This window comes from Rhinopithecus roxellana, chromosome 14 (assembly GCF_007565055.1).
Source record: "Rhinopithecus roxellana isolate Shanxi Qingling chromosome 14, ASM756505v1, whole genome shotgun sequence".
NCBI classification, from domain to species: Eukaryota; Metazoa; Chordata; class Mammalia; order Primates; family Cercopithecidae; genus Rhinopithecus; species Rhinopithecus roxellana.
This window is the reverse complement of record NC_044562.1, coordinates 73,361,605-73,375,793: the sequence shown is the minus strand read 5'-3', so window position 1 is coordinate 73,375,793 and position 14,189 is coordinate 73,361,605. Positions and strand designations below refer to the sequence as shown.

Here is a 14,189-nt window from a genome sequence, read left to right as displayed (position 1 = left end):
AAAGGAAGGAATTATTTTGAATGGTGAGCAAACCGCCTCCCTTTTGTGTAAACCAGAACCTCATCTCTGTGAGTTGATTTGATTAGGGACATTTGGTCTGAGTAGATAGTCAGCTGTTTGTCCTAAACCACAAAAATCCACATTCTGCAAACATGGCTTCAGTTTCATTTCCTCTGCTTCAGTGTTAGGCTGAGGGTGCCGGGGGCTTTTGTGACTGCCTGGATTTCAGAAGAGTGTAGCTGGTGTTGAGTCTGCTGCTGGAGAGCCCCCATGTTGATTGGGTTTGGTTTTTAACAAAGACAGCTTCTTCCATAAAACTGACTTTACTGGCCCCCAGAGTGGCTGTTCCAACCCCTGCCTCTGTATCAGGCAATACTTATCCCACACGAACCATTAGCTGGAGCAAATTGCCCACGTCCTGTGCACTGTGATTCAAGTGAAGAGTAATTATCGGGAAAAAGTGTCCCACCGCATCAGCAGTTGTTCCGGGTCCCTGCCTCCTTCCATCCATTCCTCTGCCCACTCTCTCACTCAGAGAAGCAAAGAGCAAAGTGGTTCAGCTTTTCAATTCTCTTGCTTGAAAAACATCCTAAAAACCAGCAGTTAGTAATTTCTCAGTCTGAGAAGTATTGTTACCCGAGCTGTGCTTCTTTGCAGGGCATGAGGTGGGTTCACAGAAGGAGACAGTTATTTAAAAGTATCCTGCCTGTCCTTCCAGGCCTCCTTCCCACATGGAACTAGGTGAGAAAGGTCCTCTCACCTCAAGCCCAAGACAACATCCTGACAGATCCTCTCGTTCCAGTGGATCCAAACATATCATTAGAGAAGGGGCTCGGAGGGTAGAGGAGAGAGCTGCAAGCTCATACTATTTATATTTTTTGTTTAAACTGTGGGAGATTAGTTAACTGTTTGCTAAAACAAATTTAGTTCTCTCCCTTCCATGGAATAGCCCTGTGGGAGAAATACAACCCCCACCCTCTGACCAGCCCCTTCCATCTAAATGGAGCCATGAGACTGACCTCTGGCCAGTGGCATGAATGGAAAAATGTTCTCAGACTCACTCTCAGCCCTGCCCTTCTAGCTTTCTTTTTTTTTTTTTTTTTTTTTTTTTGAGGCGGAGTCTCGCTCTGTCGCCCGGACTGGAGTACAGTGGCCAGATCTCAGCTCACTGCAAGCTCCGCCTCCCGGGTTCACGCCATTCTCGCCCGGCTAGTTTTTGTATTTTTAGTAGAGACGGGGTTTCACCGTGTTAGCCAGGATGGTCTCGATCTCCTGACCTCGTGATCCGCCCGTCTCGGCCTCCCAAAGTGCTGGGATTACAGGCTTCCTTCTAGCTTTCTGACCGGCTAGAATGGACATGGTCCCCAGGGCAACCTTAGAAACCATGTTCTGAAGGTGTGTGTTGCTTTTGATATTCTGAATCCTTGAACGACTGCATGGAGGGGGACCCCCTACCCACCTGGTCACCACCCAGCACTATTTCAGTGAAAACAAAACATGTATTGTGTTGAACCATCAAAATCCTTGGGTTTATTTGTACAACAGCTAGTGTTCCATAATTAATAAAATGTTTAGCCCTTTGCACTAGTATCCTGAGGTTAAAAATAAATCCTAAAATATGTAGCACTGCAGCAGAAGGCAAGAAAATTGATATTGGAGGCTGAAAAGATGAAGACCCATGTTATATAGTACCAAATAATTTCATAAACTGTTGTCCTCAATTACTTGGTGAACAATGTGTCTACTGAGCCTGTAGCTCCCGGAGAAGAGGTTGGTAAACCCAAAGTTAGTGCACGATAGCTCTTTCTGGCTTTGTTTAGCAAGTCAGTACAAGGAAGAGCTGAGCTGAGGCAAAAATGTGTTGGTTCAAGAGCAGAAATGAAAAGAAATAGAATGAGTCCAGAAATGTGGAGTCTTCTGTTTTGAACTTCAAAGAGTAAGTGAAAACATGGAATAAAGGCTTTGAGCAACCAAAGCCATTTAAGACTTCTCTTTAAACAGGCAGCTTCGTCACAACAGCAAAGATCACTTTAAGGATGCTTTCTTCATAGGCAAGCTTATTTTTTTCAGATGACTTCACGATGGCTGCTATTAAGTTGAAGGAGAGAGGTATAGTGGTTACGATGCAAAGAAATACATCGGATTGGAAAGGTGTGTCCAGGAAAGAAGCCCATGTGTGTATATAGGCACGTGGGAATGTTGGAAACAAATATTGCAGAAGCTTACTCAGTATTTGAAGGAATTATATTGCCAAAGAGTTCACTAACCCAGGCTACAAAAGTTTTGGTTGTTCAAGGTTTAAAGCAGTCCTTGAGTTCCCAAACACATGCAGCCCGAAAGCAGGCTCCAAGATCTGCACAGTCTTCCAAAAAGGGTGCTCTCTCCATCCCCTCCTTCAAATGTGGCAGTGAGGGAAAGTGGGCAAGGAAGAACCTCCCAGGGGCATAGCCAGGAACCTCAGACAGCAACGGACACGGGAGTCCCACCCGCAGAGCAGAACTGGGTCGAATTGAGGAATCTGTTGAGAACTTTTCTGTGCCCACCCAGGTGCCGCTGGCTTTCTGCTTACTGCCAATGCCTGCAACCCTGTAACTGAGGGATTTTTTTTTTCTTATTTTTTTTATTTGGCGATGGGAACACATGAAACAAGCCTGAGATGCAGAAGTATTACTGCCTACAGAAACAGGTCTCAACCAATGTTGGAGTATAAATATCCCCTCTCCCTCACCCCTTGGACTGGGTCACCCCCAAGCGTGCCCTACAACGTCTCTCTGTGGGAGTGAGTCCCTGTTGCCCATGATAGAAATGCCTCAATAACCCTCCCTGTATTAGCTTCCTCTCCTCTGTTTCTTCTCTCCAATCTGCCACCTCTCAAGTCAACTCCCTACAGGGCCAGGGGGACCTCAACTCAAGACAGAATTTCTCCCACTGCCTGGCATGGGGTCTTCGCAGTGATATCACTGGAGGCTTCCCCCTTCATTGCCACCATCTTACCAAATTTCTTCTAAAGGTGAACAGTTGAAACCGTAGACTAAAAAAAATGACTAAAACTGCTATTAATATTATCCTCAGGAGTAACCTATTTTTTATTTAAAAGTTTATTATTCAAGTAATTTGAATTTATTATAGAGAAATTAGAGAACAGATGAATGAAAAGACCTGCTCTCCTTCTACCCAGAATATTTCTTTTAATGTTTTAGTTTGTGTCTGTTCAGACCCATTTTCCACGCATTCCATTCATTCATTCACTAAAAAGTTTTTCACTGGGTTTTGCTATGTGCCAAGCAGTGTTCTAGGCATTTGGAATACATCAGTAAACCCAGCAGACAAAGATTCCTGGTGCTCAGGAAAAATGCATTCTAATTGGAGGAGATGGAAAATTAAAAATATATATATATAATATACAAATAAGATATATATCCTTTAAACAATTTTATATATCATGTTATATAATATATGGTTATGTATGATATATCACATATGTTTACATATATTATGTAATATATGTTTATATATTTATGTATATATGTTTATATATTATGTAATAATATGTATGCATATATAATATATAAATTGTAAAAAATATGTATATATCTTATTTATATATAAACATATATCTTTATATATCTTTTTCTTATATGTTATATAAATAACATATGTAATTTATATAAGTAAATTGTTATAACTAGTAAGTAAATTGTTTAATGTGTCATTGGGTAAAAAATGCTATAGGAAAATGAAAAAGCAGAGCAGGATAAAAGGGGACCAGGACAGCTGGAAGGGGATTGCAATTTTAAACACAGCAGGTAGGGTGGGCTTCACGGAGGAGGTGGCATTTGAAGGAAATGCAGACAGGCATCTGTGGCAGGAGCATTGCAGGCAGAGTAGCAGCAACACAGTCCCTGAGGGGAATGGGACTGGTGTGCTTGGGCATAGCCAGGAAGCTGGCAGGCTGGAGCAGGGCGAGAGTGGGGAAACTGCTAGGAGATGAGGTCAGGGAGCATCCCAGGGAAGTGGGACGCAACATGCATCCTCGACTTTCATTCTCTGTGAGATGAGGAGCCTCTGCAGTGTTTTTAGCCAAGGGGTGACACCATCTGACATATGCTGTCAAAGGTCGACTCTGGCTGCTTTGAGGACACCAGGTTGTCGGGGTGTAAATTAGGAGCTACTACTGCAGTAATCCCTGAGGTAGATGGTGATGAACTGGACCAGAGTGGTTGCAGTGAAGGTGGTAAGAAGTCATTAGATTTGGGAAATGTATTTTGACATGAAGGTTAATGGGATTTCCTGAAGGATTTGATCTAGGATGCAAGAAAAAGGTAGGCGTTTAAGATGATTTGCAGGGTTTTGGCTTGAGCATAAGGAAGGATTTAAATGCCAACAAGTGGATTTAGGAAGACTGTGGATGAGCAGGTTTAAAGCGGGGGAAATTCAAGGGTTCTGCCTGGGACGTGATCAATTGGAGGTGCCCATTAGAAATGTGAGCAGGCAGTTGGATTTCTGAGTCAGTAGTTTGGGAGATCTAGAGTAGATATTGCTTAAAGCCACAACAGGATAAGGTCAAAGGAATCAGTATAGGCAGAGAAGAGAAGAAAACTAACATTAAAAAGTTGGAGGACGGGCGTGGTGGCTCACGCCTGTAATCCCAGCACTTTGGGAGGCCGAGGTGGGCGGATCACCTGATGTCAGGAGTTCAAGACCAGCCTGGTCAACATGGTGAAACCTCGTCTTTACAAAAATACAAAAGTTAGCCAGGCATGACGGTGGGCACCTGTAATCCCAGTTACTCGGGAGGCTGAGGCAGGAGAATCGCTTGAACCCAGCAGGTGGAGGTTGCAGTGAGCCAAGATCATACCATTGCATTCCAGCCTGGGCAACAGAGTGAGACGCCATCTCAAAAAAAAAAACAAAAAAAAAAACAAAAAAAATTTGGTAATAACTTGGGAGGCTGAGGCAGGAGGATCACTTGAGGCCAGGAGTTTGAGACCAACTTGGGCAACATAGTGAGACTTCATCTCTATGAAAAATAATAAAAAAATTAGTCGGGCACTGTGGTGTGTGCCTGTGGTCCCAGCTACTTGAGAGGCTGAGGTGGGAGGAGCCCTTGAGCTCAAGAGGTTGAGGCTGCAGTGAGCCATGATCACACCACTGCACTCTGGCCTGAGCAACAGAGTGAGACTCTGTGTCATTAAAAAAAAAAAAAATGTTGAGAAGAAGAGGAGAGTGCAGCAAAGAAGACTGAAAAGGAGGACACAGTGAGGCAGGAGGAGGTCCACAAGAGGGTAGAGTTCTGGAAGCCTGGTGAAGGCCAGTGCAGGAGGTGGGGGTGGGGGTGAGCCCATGAGATGAGGACAGAAATGGCTATGGGGCTTAGCACTATGGAGGCCACTGGCAACCTCATGTGTGCGAAACCTGACTGAAATAGGCTTAAGGGGACAAAATTGGAGGTTTTACTGCAAAAGGTAACAAAGAAATTAGTTGGGAGCTGGTGGGAGCAGAGTGAAAAGAATTTTGTTGTTGTTGTTGCTTTGTGCCTTTTTCTGAGTAGAAAAAATAACAGCATACAGCATATTTGCATGATGAACATAATGAGCTAACAATAATATTCAACAATAATAAATATATAATGTTTCGATCCAATCAACAACATTACAAATGTTCCAGAGAGGGCTGGGCCCAGTGGCTCATGCCTATCTATAATCCCAGTGCTTTGGGAGGCCGAGGAAGAAGGATCACTTAAGGCCAGGAGTTGGAAGTTACAGTGAACTGTGATAGCACCAGTGCGTTCCAGCCTGGGTAACAGAGTGAGACTCTGTCTCGAAAAAAAACAGTTTCAAATGGGATTTACTATATATGCTTTTCTTTTCTTTTTTTTAAATTGAGGCAGGGTCTTGCTCTGTCACCCAGGTTGGAGTACAGTGGTGTGATCTCAGCTCACTGCAACCTCTGCCTCCCAGGCTCAAGCGATTCTCCTGCCTCACCCTCCCGAGTAGCTGCGATTACAAGCGTGAGCCACCATGCCTGGCTAATTTTTTGTATTTTCAGTAAAGATGAGGTTTCACCATGTTGGCCAGACTGGTCTCGAACTCCTAACCTCAGGTGATCTGTCCACCTCAGCCTCCCAAAGTGCTGAGATTACAGGCGCAAGCCACTGTGCCCTGCCCATTTTCATTTTTAATGCCTGAGAATGTTCTGTTTTTTGAATGTATCATAATTTGTTTAACCAATTTCTTATTGGATGTTTTCATTTTTTATTTTTAATTTTTGCTTTTATAAATAATCATGCAGTGGACATCCTTATACATATAAATCAGCCCAATTTTCTAACTATTGCCTTAGGATGAGCTGTAGAGTAGAAGTGCTGGGTCAGAAAATGAAAACATGTTAAATAATTTTAATGCATATCATCAAATAGCTAAATCTCCATTTTAGAATCAACCAAAGTCACTTAGACCTGCTCTTCTCACAGTTATATTTTTCTATTATACCTGTCACGGGTGCATATGTTACATTTATTTGTGTGATTATCTGATTAACATCTGTTTCTCCCACTAGATTGCAACCCAGTGAGTGCAGAGATGGCACCTGTTTCTGCTCACCACTGTATCCTTAGCTCTTGGCTGACAGCTTGTCATATAGTAGGCAGTCAATAAATAACTGCTGATGAGGGAATGAATGGATGTAAAGCTTAATTCAATGAATAGGGTAGAAGATCACACTAGATAATGTCATTTGGGGATAAAATAAAATGTCTGTCTACATTTGGGTGCAGCTCCCTGGGGCCTGGCTAACGCTTAGCCAAACTCCTGTTTCCAGCATGGAGTACCTTGGTCCAGTGGCCAGCAGGTGGCAACAAATGGTTATTAAAGTGGCGGCTAAGCGCTAGAGGCTCTCTCCAGACGAGGTGTCTCTCCTGCTGTGCCCCCCCAGGGCCTGTGTTTTGGAAACTCCAGCAAGCCAGCCCAGCAGGCCCTTTCGGGTGACGAAGGCACCTCAGGAACTGCAGGTGCTCCTCAGAAGAGTCAAGAAAGGGGGGTCAACTTTCAGCCCCTGAAAGAGCCGGGCTTTGCATTTCTATTTCACAAGCTTACAGTTCTGAGTAATTGTACTGGAGGGCTGAAGAGTCAAAGGCAATTCATGTGCAAATCTAGGCTTCTTCAGGCATGAGATTTCATCCGGTTCACACCAGATGACCTGCCTCCGTCATGTCTCAGTCTGTCTGCAATGGTCAGTTTCTTTTGTTTTTTTTCAGCCAAGCTCAGTGCCATGCAATCAGGCTGACAGTCTGTAGTAATGATTGGGTTTGTTAGCACTGGATTATACAAAGGCTTCTAACTACATACAAAAAGGTTGCTTGGCTGGGCGCGGTGGCTCACGCCTGTAATCCCAGTACTTTGGGAGGCTGAGGCGGGTGGATCACGAGGTCAGGAGATCGAGACCATCCTGGCTAACACAGTGAAACCCCCGTCTCTACTAAAAGTACAAAAAAATTAGCCGGGCGTGATGGCGGGCGCCTGTAGTCCCAGCTACTCAAGAGGCTGAGGCAGGAGAGTGGCGTGAACCCGGGAGGCGGAGCTTGCAGTGAGCAGAGATGGCGCCACTGCACTCCAGCCTGGGCGACAGAGCAAGACTCTGTCTCAAAAAAAAAAAAAAAAAAAAAAAAAAAAGAGGTTGCTGACCATCATCATGGGTCCCCCAGACCTTGGTGCTGTTTCTTCCAGGGGCAGGGATGGATTTGCCCCCGTCCTGCTTCACACTCTCCCTTTTCCTTTGGGTCTAACGGTAGAGGGGAAATCACCCTGTACTGCAATCTTGTTACCTATCACCTCATTCTGGCAGCAGCTCAGCTGTGCACGTGTCATGTGTCTGAGCTCACTTAGGTACAAGTACCAGGAGGGGAATCTGATATTTCTGACCCCAAACACGATGCTGTCTCCACTACACTCATGGTTCAAATTGTGCTCCAAGAAGCTCTTCTGAGGTGGCCATGAGAGAAGGGAAGGAGGAGAGATAGCAGACGGGGAGGAGTGGCCAAAAGAGTGGTGCTCCCTGCTTCCACCCTTCCTTCATCTAGAACAGCTGTGCTTTGATTTTTAAAATATACATGTGTGTACATTAAATTATATATGTAATCTTTCTCTTAACTTTCCTTTCAGAAGGAGGAGAAAAATCTGCGCCTCATCCTCTCAAGGGATAATTTGCCTCTGGGGTACTTTCTGACCCAGTGGACCCCTGGCAGAAGTAAGTGTGGACTGTGGCTACAGTACTGCACAGAGTCAACAGGAACCGAAGCCAGGCCTTGGCCAGGGCAGCTCCGGGGTCCAACCACTTGATCAATGCAGGAAATGCTTTGATGAAAGAATTCTTCCATGGCCAGCTTCTCATATTCTCTGGGACAGACACAAACCAAGAAAAATGAGTGTGGTGCAGAATCTGATGTATCCTTCCTGTACCCCCTGCTGGTAGCAAAAAGTATGTTTTGAACTTTTCTTTGTTACACACAGTCTGGGTAATAACAGACTGAAGGAAAATTAAGGAAGCCTGGGAGGCTAAGTTCAATGAAAATTGAACTGAGGCAGAGAAAAAAGAGAATTGAGAAAGTATCTGGGTGTCTGGAGAGGTTGGGGGAATAGAGAAGGAGGAGATATAATTGGCCAGATAACTTGAGAGTGGGAGAGGAGTGCAAACATTATTTTTGAGGCGCTTTGTTGGATATTTAAAATGCACTCCTACCTTTGGCATTTTCTCAAAAGGCAGGAAAGATTTGTTTTCAATTCTATTTTTCTGCTGGACTGAACCAGTGCCAAGACTGGACCATGTAGGATCCTGGGTTTATTTCAGTTACATAAGCAAACGTTAGTGTGATTTGGAATAGTCAAAGCCATGAATGTTTCTCAACTTCCATTTTGTCAGCTGCTTGAGTTTCTATTCTGAGAGGTGCTGTTAACATTGTTATTCACTTGTGTTCCCTAAATAAATTTTAATTAGTTTTAATTTGAACCAAGAATGTTCTACTGTTGACACTATGTCAAGAATGATCAAAAATGAAATTAATAAAGAATTCACTTCAGAAAAAAATTTGCACTAATATTACAGTATTTTATAACATCTATCTCAGCAGAGTCACAGATAATTTAGAAATTTTAATTTTGTTTTTAAGTGATTTTCCTCAAAGCAGTAATAGCCTTGGTAAAGAGTTTAGTTAAACATTATTTTTCACCTCTCATGCATTTTGTATAATGAAATTTTTCTATCATCTTCCAGTGGAATTAATTGCATTGGTGCAAAAAATGCAATCAAATCAGTGACTGAATTTAGCTTTTGAAACCTCATGTCTAGCTGGGATAGTTACTATATTCATTACACACTGAAAAATGATAAGCAGTAATCTTTTCTCCTAAAAAACTGCCAAAGATAAGTTTTTCAGGGCTCTCAAAATATCATAAAGCTGACAATATGAGAAATGTTAAAATATTGTTGGAGTTTTTAATGGACCCTTCCCTCTCTTCTTTTCCTGTTCTTTAAGACAATGGTAGTTAGTTGTCCACTAATCATTAATACATGATTTTCTAACAAAGACTTGCATACCCTTTTGGCTAAAAAGTGGCCAAATACCAAAGAGCTGGAAATTTGGGAGACAGCCTTTAGTCTTTTCCAAAGCATGTAAACCCTTTTGAATCCTTTTGGGTAAATGTCTGATGAAGATCAAACAGAATTCGTAAAGGGTTTCTGATACACAGTGAAATGTGCCTGTGAGGACTCTACACATGATAATAATCTAAGCATGCTCTCTTTTAGTCCTAAAATGTGTGGAGTAATGTTACGTGAAATTGATAGAAGGCCATTGATTTGGACTGAGCTCCCACACTAGGCCTAGCAGACCAAACCAAAATGGAGTCACTCATGCTGAAGTTCACACCCACCAAGCCAAAACTAAGTTGTTTATCTGATCTTCCAAGAAATCAAGAAAGAAAGGGAGATAACAGCCCAATCCCCAAACAGGCCAGTTTTAGCTGGCATGATAAGGAAGGCCCCTCTGCTTCAACCTTTACAAGGAAAGTAACTTTGAAACAATCAATCTGCTTTTTGTTCTCCGTTTCTGCTTTCCTCAACCCTTTTCTGACCATAAAACCAACATCCTCTGTTCAGCTCACGGGAACACTCATTCTATTTTGTAGAATGAGGTATTGCCCGATATTCTAGATTTGCACATAAAAGCCAATTAAGATCTTTAAATGAAATCTGTTGTAACTTTGTCTTTTGACACTAATAAATGCACGAACAGGGTTCTTTAGAGAAAGTCCGTGATATGCAGGGTACATTTGACAAGTGCTGTGGTCAAATGTGATATTGTTTACATTCTCATTTTCATAATTTTCTTAAGTACTATGTAATTTGGTCTTGGGAATGCTTCGCTAATTACGGGTGAGGAGGATGGGCCTTGTATGTGACAGAATGATTTAGTGTTCTGCAGTTCAGTGGAAAGAGTGTAGATGTGTTGAATATTTATGACATTTTACCTTCTCTCTTTGTTACAGAGGCCTTACAACAAATTAAAACATGTGTGTCAGCTCCCCAATTATCTAGCTAGACTTTTAAAGATTGGCTAGTTAAGGCTGAATTTTATTCAAGCACTACTTCATCTGTCATACTATTTTAAGTACATTAGCCTTGTTAGCCTATTATATGGCCATTATCAGTACTATTTAAATTGCCAACTTCTACGAGTTCCTTCTGTGTGCTCTGGCTCAGTCAATGCATTAGTGGCACTAGCTTAGTTTTGTCACAATTCTGAGCACATTGGCAGTCCCCGGGTGGGAGGCCTGGAGCTCCTGGGTAAACATAGTGCGTCTGCCCAGAGCTTCAATTTTACTTGAGGATTTGGAAAAATATAAATTAATTGATTTAACCATTTATATAATATGCTCCAATTCTTTATTTAATTTGCTGCAAAGCAAACAAAATTATGCATTAGCTATGTTATGACTAAAACCCAAATGTTGTTGAATACTTTCAGGGATAGAATAACAACTTGTAAACCCAGAAGTATGGCTGCCAGCTAGAAACCGGCTGAGAAAAAAATGTGCTGACACTCATCCTGAGAAGTGTTGGGACGGAGCCCCACCTGGCTTCCGGGTGAGGCAGTCCAAAGCCTATTCCTATCTCATGTCAAAGTCCCCTGTCATTGCACAGGAACTCCAGGGACTGTTCAAGAAGGAACAGGAAGCCTCCAACCCAAGGGAACGGGACTCATCCTGTTGTCAGGTGAGATCCTGAGAAGCATGGGTGAGCTCAGCATGGGCAGGGCCATTGAGGAAGCTCCTCCTTCCTCAGCTAAGCCACACTGGCCAGGAGGTCCCCGAGTCCTGAGAGCATCCTCCCAGAGCTGTCCCCGTTACTCTCCAGACCTGGCCGTGGCACCTCCCAGCTCCTGGTGCCTGAGTCCCTGCCTTTGACTGGGATTACCATTTATTACCCCCCACTGCACGCTTTGCCCCTCCCCGCCCACTGTGGTGACACAGTCTTGCTTAGGTCCAGTCCTAGTCCTGTGAGAGAGTTTCTGCCCTTGACCTTGGTCCAGATTTCCAGTTGCTGTCTTTATGTGGTCCATTGCCAGGACTATAGATGAGTTGAACCAATGAACAATATAAAGTTTGATTTTTCTGTGAAAATAAATATGAATGCAAAATGCACATGAATGCTTAAAATACCAGACCTCAAAGATGAGTGCTGGCTCTCTGTGGCCCCTTTGTGCAATCCCTGTGCCCCTGGGGGATGCATTCATCCGCTGCTGTTACAGCGCCACCAGCAGTCACTTTTGAGGAGTGCAGCTCCAAGGGACGACGGTACAAGGGAAAGAATTCAGCCAATGTGAGATGTCCTCCAGCAAAATCAGAGACAGTGTCCTTCTGAGGGCACATGTCCTGCTGGAATCAGGGGAAATTCCATACGGTTCCGGATATTCAGCCTCCTAACTGAACTCTATGCAATGCCTTTATCCCCTCCTCCCAATCTGTGCAACATATCAAAGAAATAAAACCTGTTTTCTTTCTTAGTGGTTGCACCAATTTTGTGCAGTCTGGTTCCTTTCTGTTTTTCCATAAAATTGTTTTCAGAAGTACTTAAAGTTGTTTTGGTGAAAGTTGACTTTATGATGCTTGTTTGTCGTTTCAAAAACAACAAAGGCAGCTTTGAATGGTGTTGAGAACCTAAGAGAGCAGGAGATAGGATTCCAGGGACTTTTAGCCTTGGCTCTATCCTCTTGCCACCCTGCACCTCCTTTCTTAGAAACATGGGGAGCCCAGGCAGGCATGAGAAACCTTTCTGGCATGAGACTCTCACTGAACTGAAGGCTCAGAGGATGACTGGGCCCCCTTGTCCTGGACAAACAGTTGCTGTCCTGATGTTTTCCTCCTTGCTCCTAGGATGGGGGCTTTCAGGATACACTCTGGGTGGGAAGAAATGCACCACAAGGCATCCTAATTTGAGATGGGGCTGTGACGGTCTTTGTTTTAGCCAGGCCAGTTCCAGACCAGATGCAGCTAAACCTGCATTAAGGTCGAAGCTGCTGACTCCTCTCAGAGGGCCCCTCAAGTTCTGCCTCTTAAAAATATAAATATCAGTCCCGGAGACTGATCTTTGGCTCATGTTTCCTAGAGAAAAGTACTTGAAAAATTTGTAGGCATGTACTTCTGTGCTCATTTCTATTCTGAAGGTGAATTGGCATGGTGCTGGTTAAGGAGGACCCTGTCATTGATTATAATGGTCACCTTAAGAACTTGTTCCTAGTGCCTGACTCTGTGACAAGCATCCCCAGCCTGCCAGTGACACAGCATTTGTGTATCCCTTTTTGTCCTAAACCAGAGCTTATTCTTGTACCGTATGTATAAAGACCAATACTTTGCAGATGGAAATTCCTCCCTGAGACAGAGACAGATCATCTGCCCCCTCCCATATGGCTTAGGAAGGGCACAGAAAGAGCCAGAGGAAGCAAGCTTAGAAAGTGAGAGCAAGGGAATAGGGAGAGAACAATTCAAAGACAGAACTGGGAGGCAGGTTTTAGAAATAGGAGGTTGTTGTCAGAGACCCAAGGGAGACATCCCAGGGAGCTTCCTGGGAGTTTATGTGGCCTGAATCTTTACACTGGACCTGGTGTCTGGGAGAAAGAGCCGTGCCTTCAGGGACAAGAGGCTGAAGGAAAAAAACTGGCTGCCTGCTGTGGGGATGCAGTGAAGATGTGGGGTGGGGTGGGGGCTAGAGAGGAAAGCAAATTGGGATTAAGGAGAACATTCAGCCAGCCAGGCAATGCTGGGCTCTGCAGATCTGGGACCATCTCTGTATTTGGTGTCTGAATGTTCTCACACTTTAATTAGGCAGTTCTTCCCCCTGGATCGGAATAGGGTAAGTGCATACCCTTTCCTTCTTCCCTGCCACCCCCAAGGAGATGGCATAAGGATACCCCACTTTGGGACATAAATTCTAACATGTTTGATTTTTTAAAGATCAGTGTCATTACCCAAAAGTTATACTTGCTGTGTTCATGGTCTGCATTTATGCTCTCTGAATTTCCCTTTTCAAAGCCTGGCTTTTCTCCAGAATCCCACTATGGCAGGAGATCAAGGGAGGGCCTCACGCTCTCCAGCAAATGATAAAATTCCACAGCAAAGCTTTCCCAGCGTCACCCAGAAAGAACCCAGAATTAGCTGGGTCCTGACAACCATAGCACATGTCCCCACACAGGCTGTGCACCTTGACTGAGCAACACCCCTCTCCTTGGCCAGCAGAAGACTTGCTTGGCCCTGGTATGGGCAGACAACACACCCCAGGCTTTTCTCTTGGCACAGCTTGCTTGGAGCCCTCTTTGCTCCCCCAGAGCCACAGCCCTGCCCCTCGCCCCAGTGACGGTGCTGTGGTTTGCTTATTTTGACATATTGGTTCCTAACACGCTGAAGATGAAAGGCAGGAAATGTGCAGTTCCAGTTCCCATAGCAGGGGCGGTTGGACCACGTTGCATCACATTTACAGAAAGGTCATGGGATCCAGAAGGCAAACACAGCATAGGCTGACCTCAGGTCCAGGGGCTGGCCTGGCACAGCACATGCTGGGCGCTGCCTGCCCCTGGATGGAATCCCTCCTCACCACAGACTGACCACAGCCTGGCTCACTCCCACCACTGTCTGTGACAG

General features: G+C 44.2%; 1 protein-coding gene across 1 annotated transcript in view; it reads left to right on the top strand.

Annotated features, from left to right (window-relative positions):
• The window catches only part of LOC115893155, a 57,408-nt gene extending 47,168 nt beyond the window's left edge, over positions 1 to 10,240 (top strand). Inside the window, exon 3 of the mRNA XM_030916102.1 lies at positions 8,163 to 10,240. Coding sequence (XP_030771962.1) covers positions 8,163 to 8,336 — 174 coding nt within the window. The 3' untranslated portion in view covers positions 8,337 to 10,240. The remainder of the gene's footprint in view (positions 1 to 8,162) is intronic.
• The last annotated feature ends 3,949 nt before the right edge of the window (positions 10,241 to 14,189 follow it).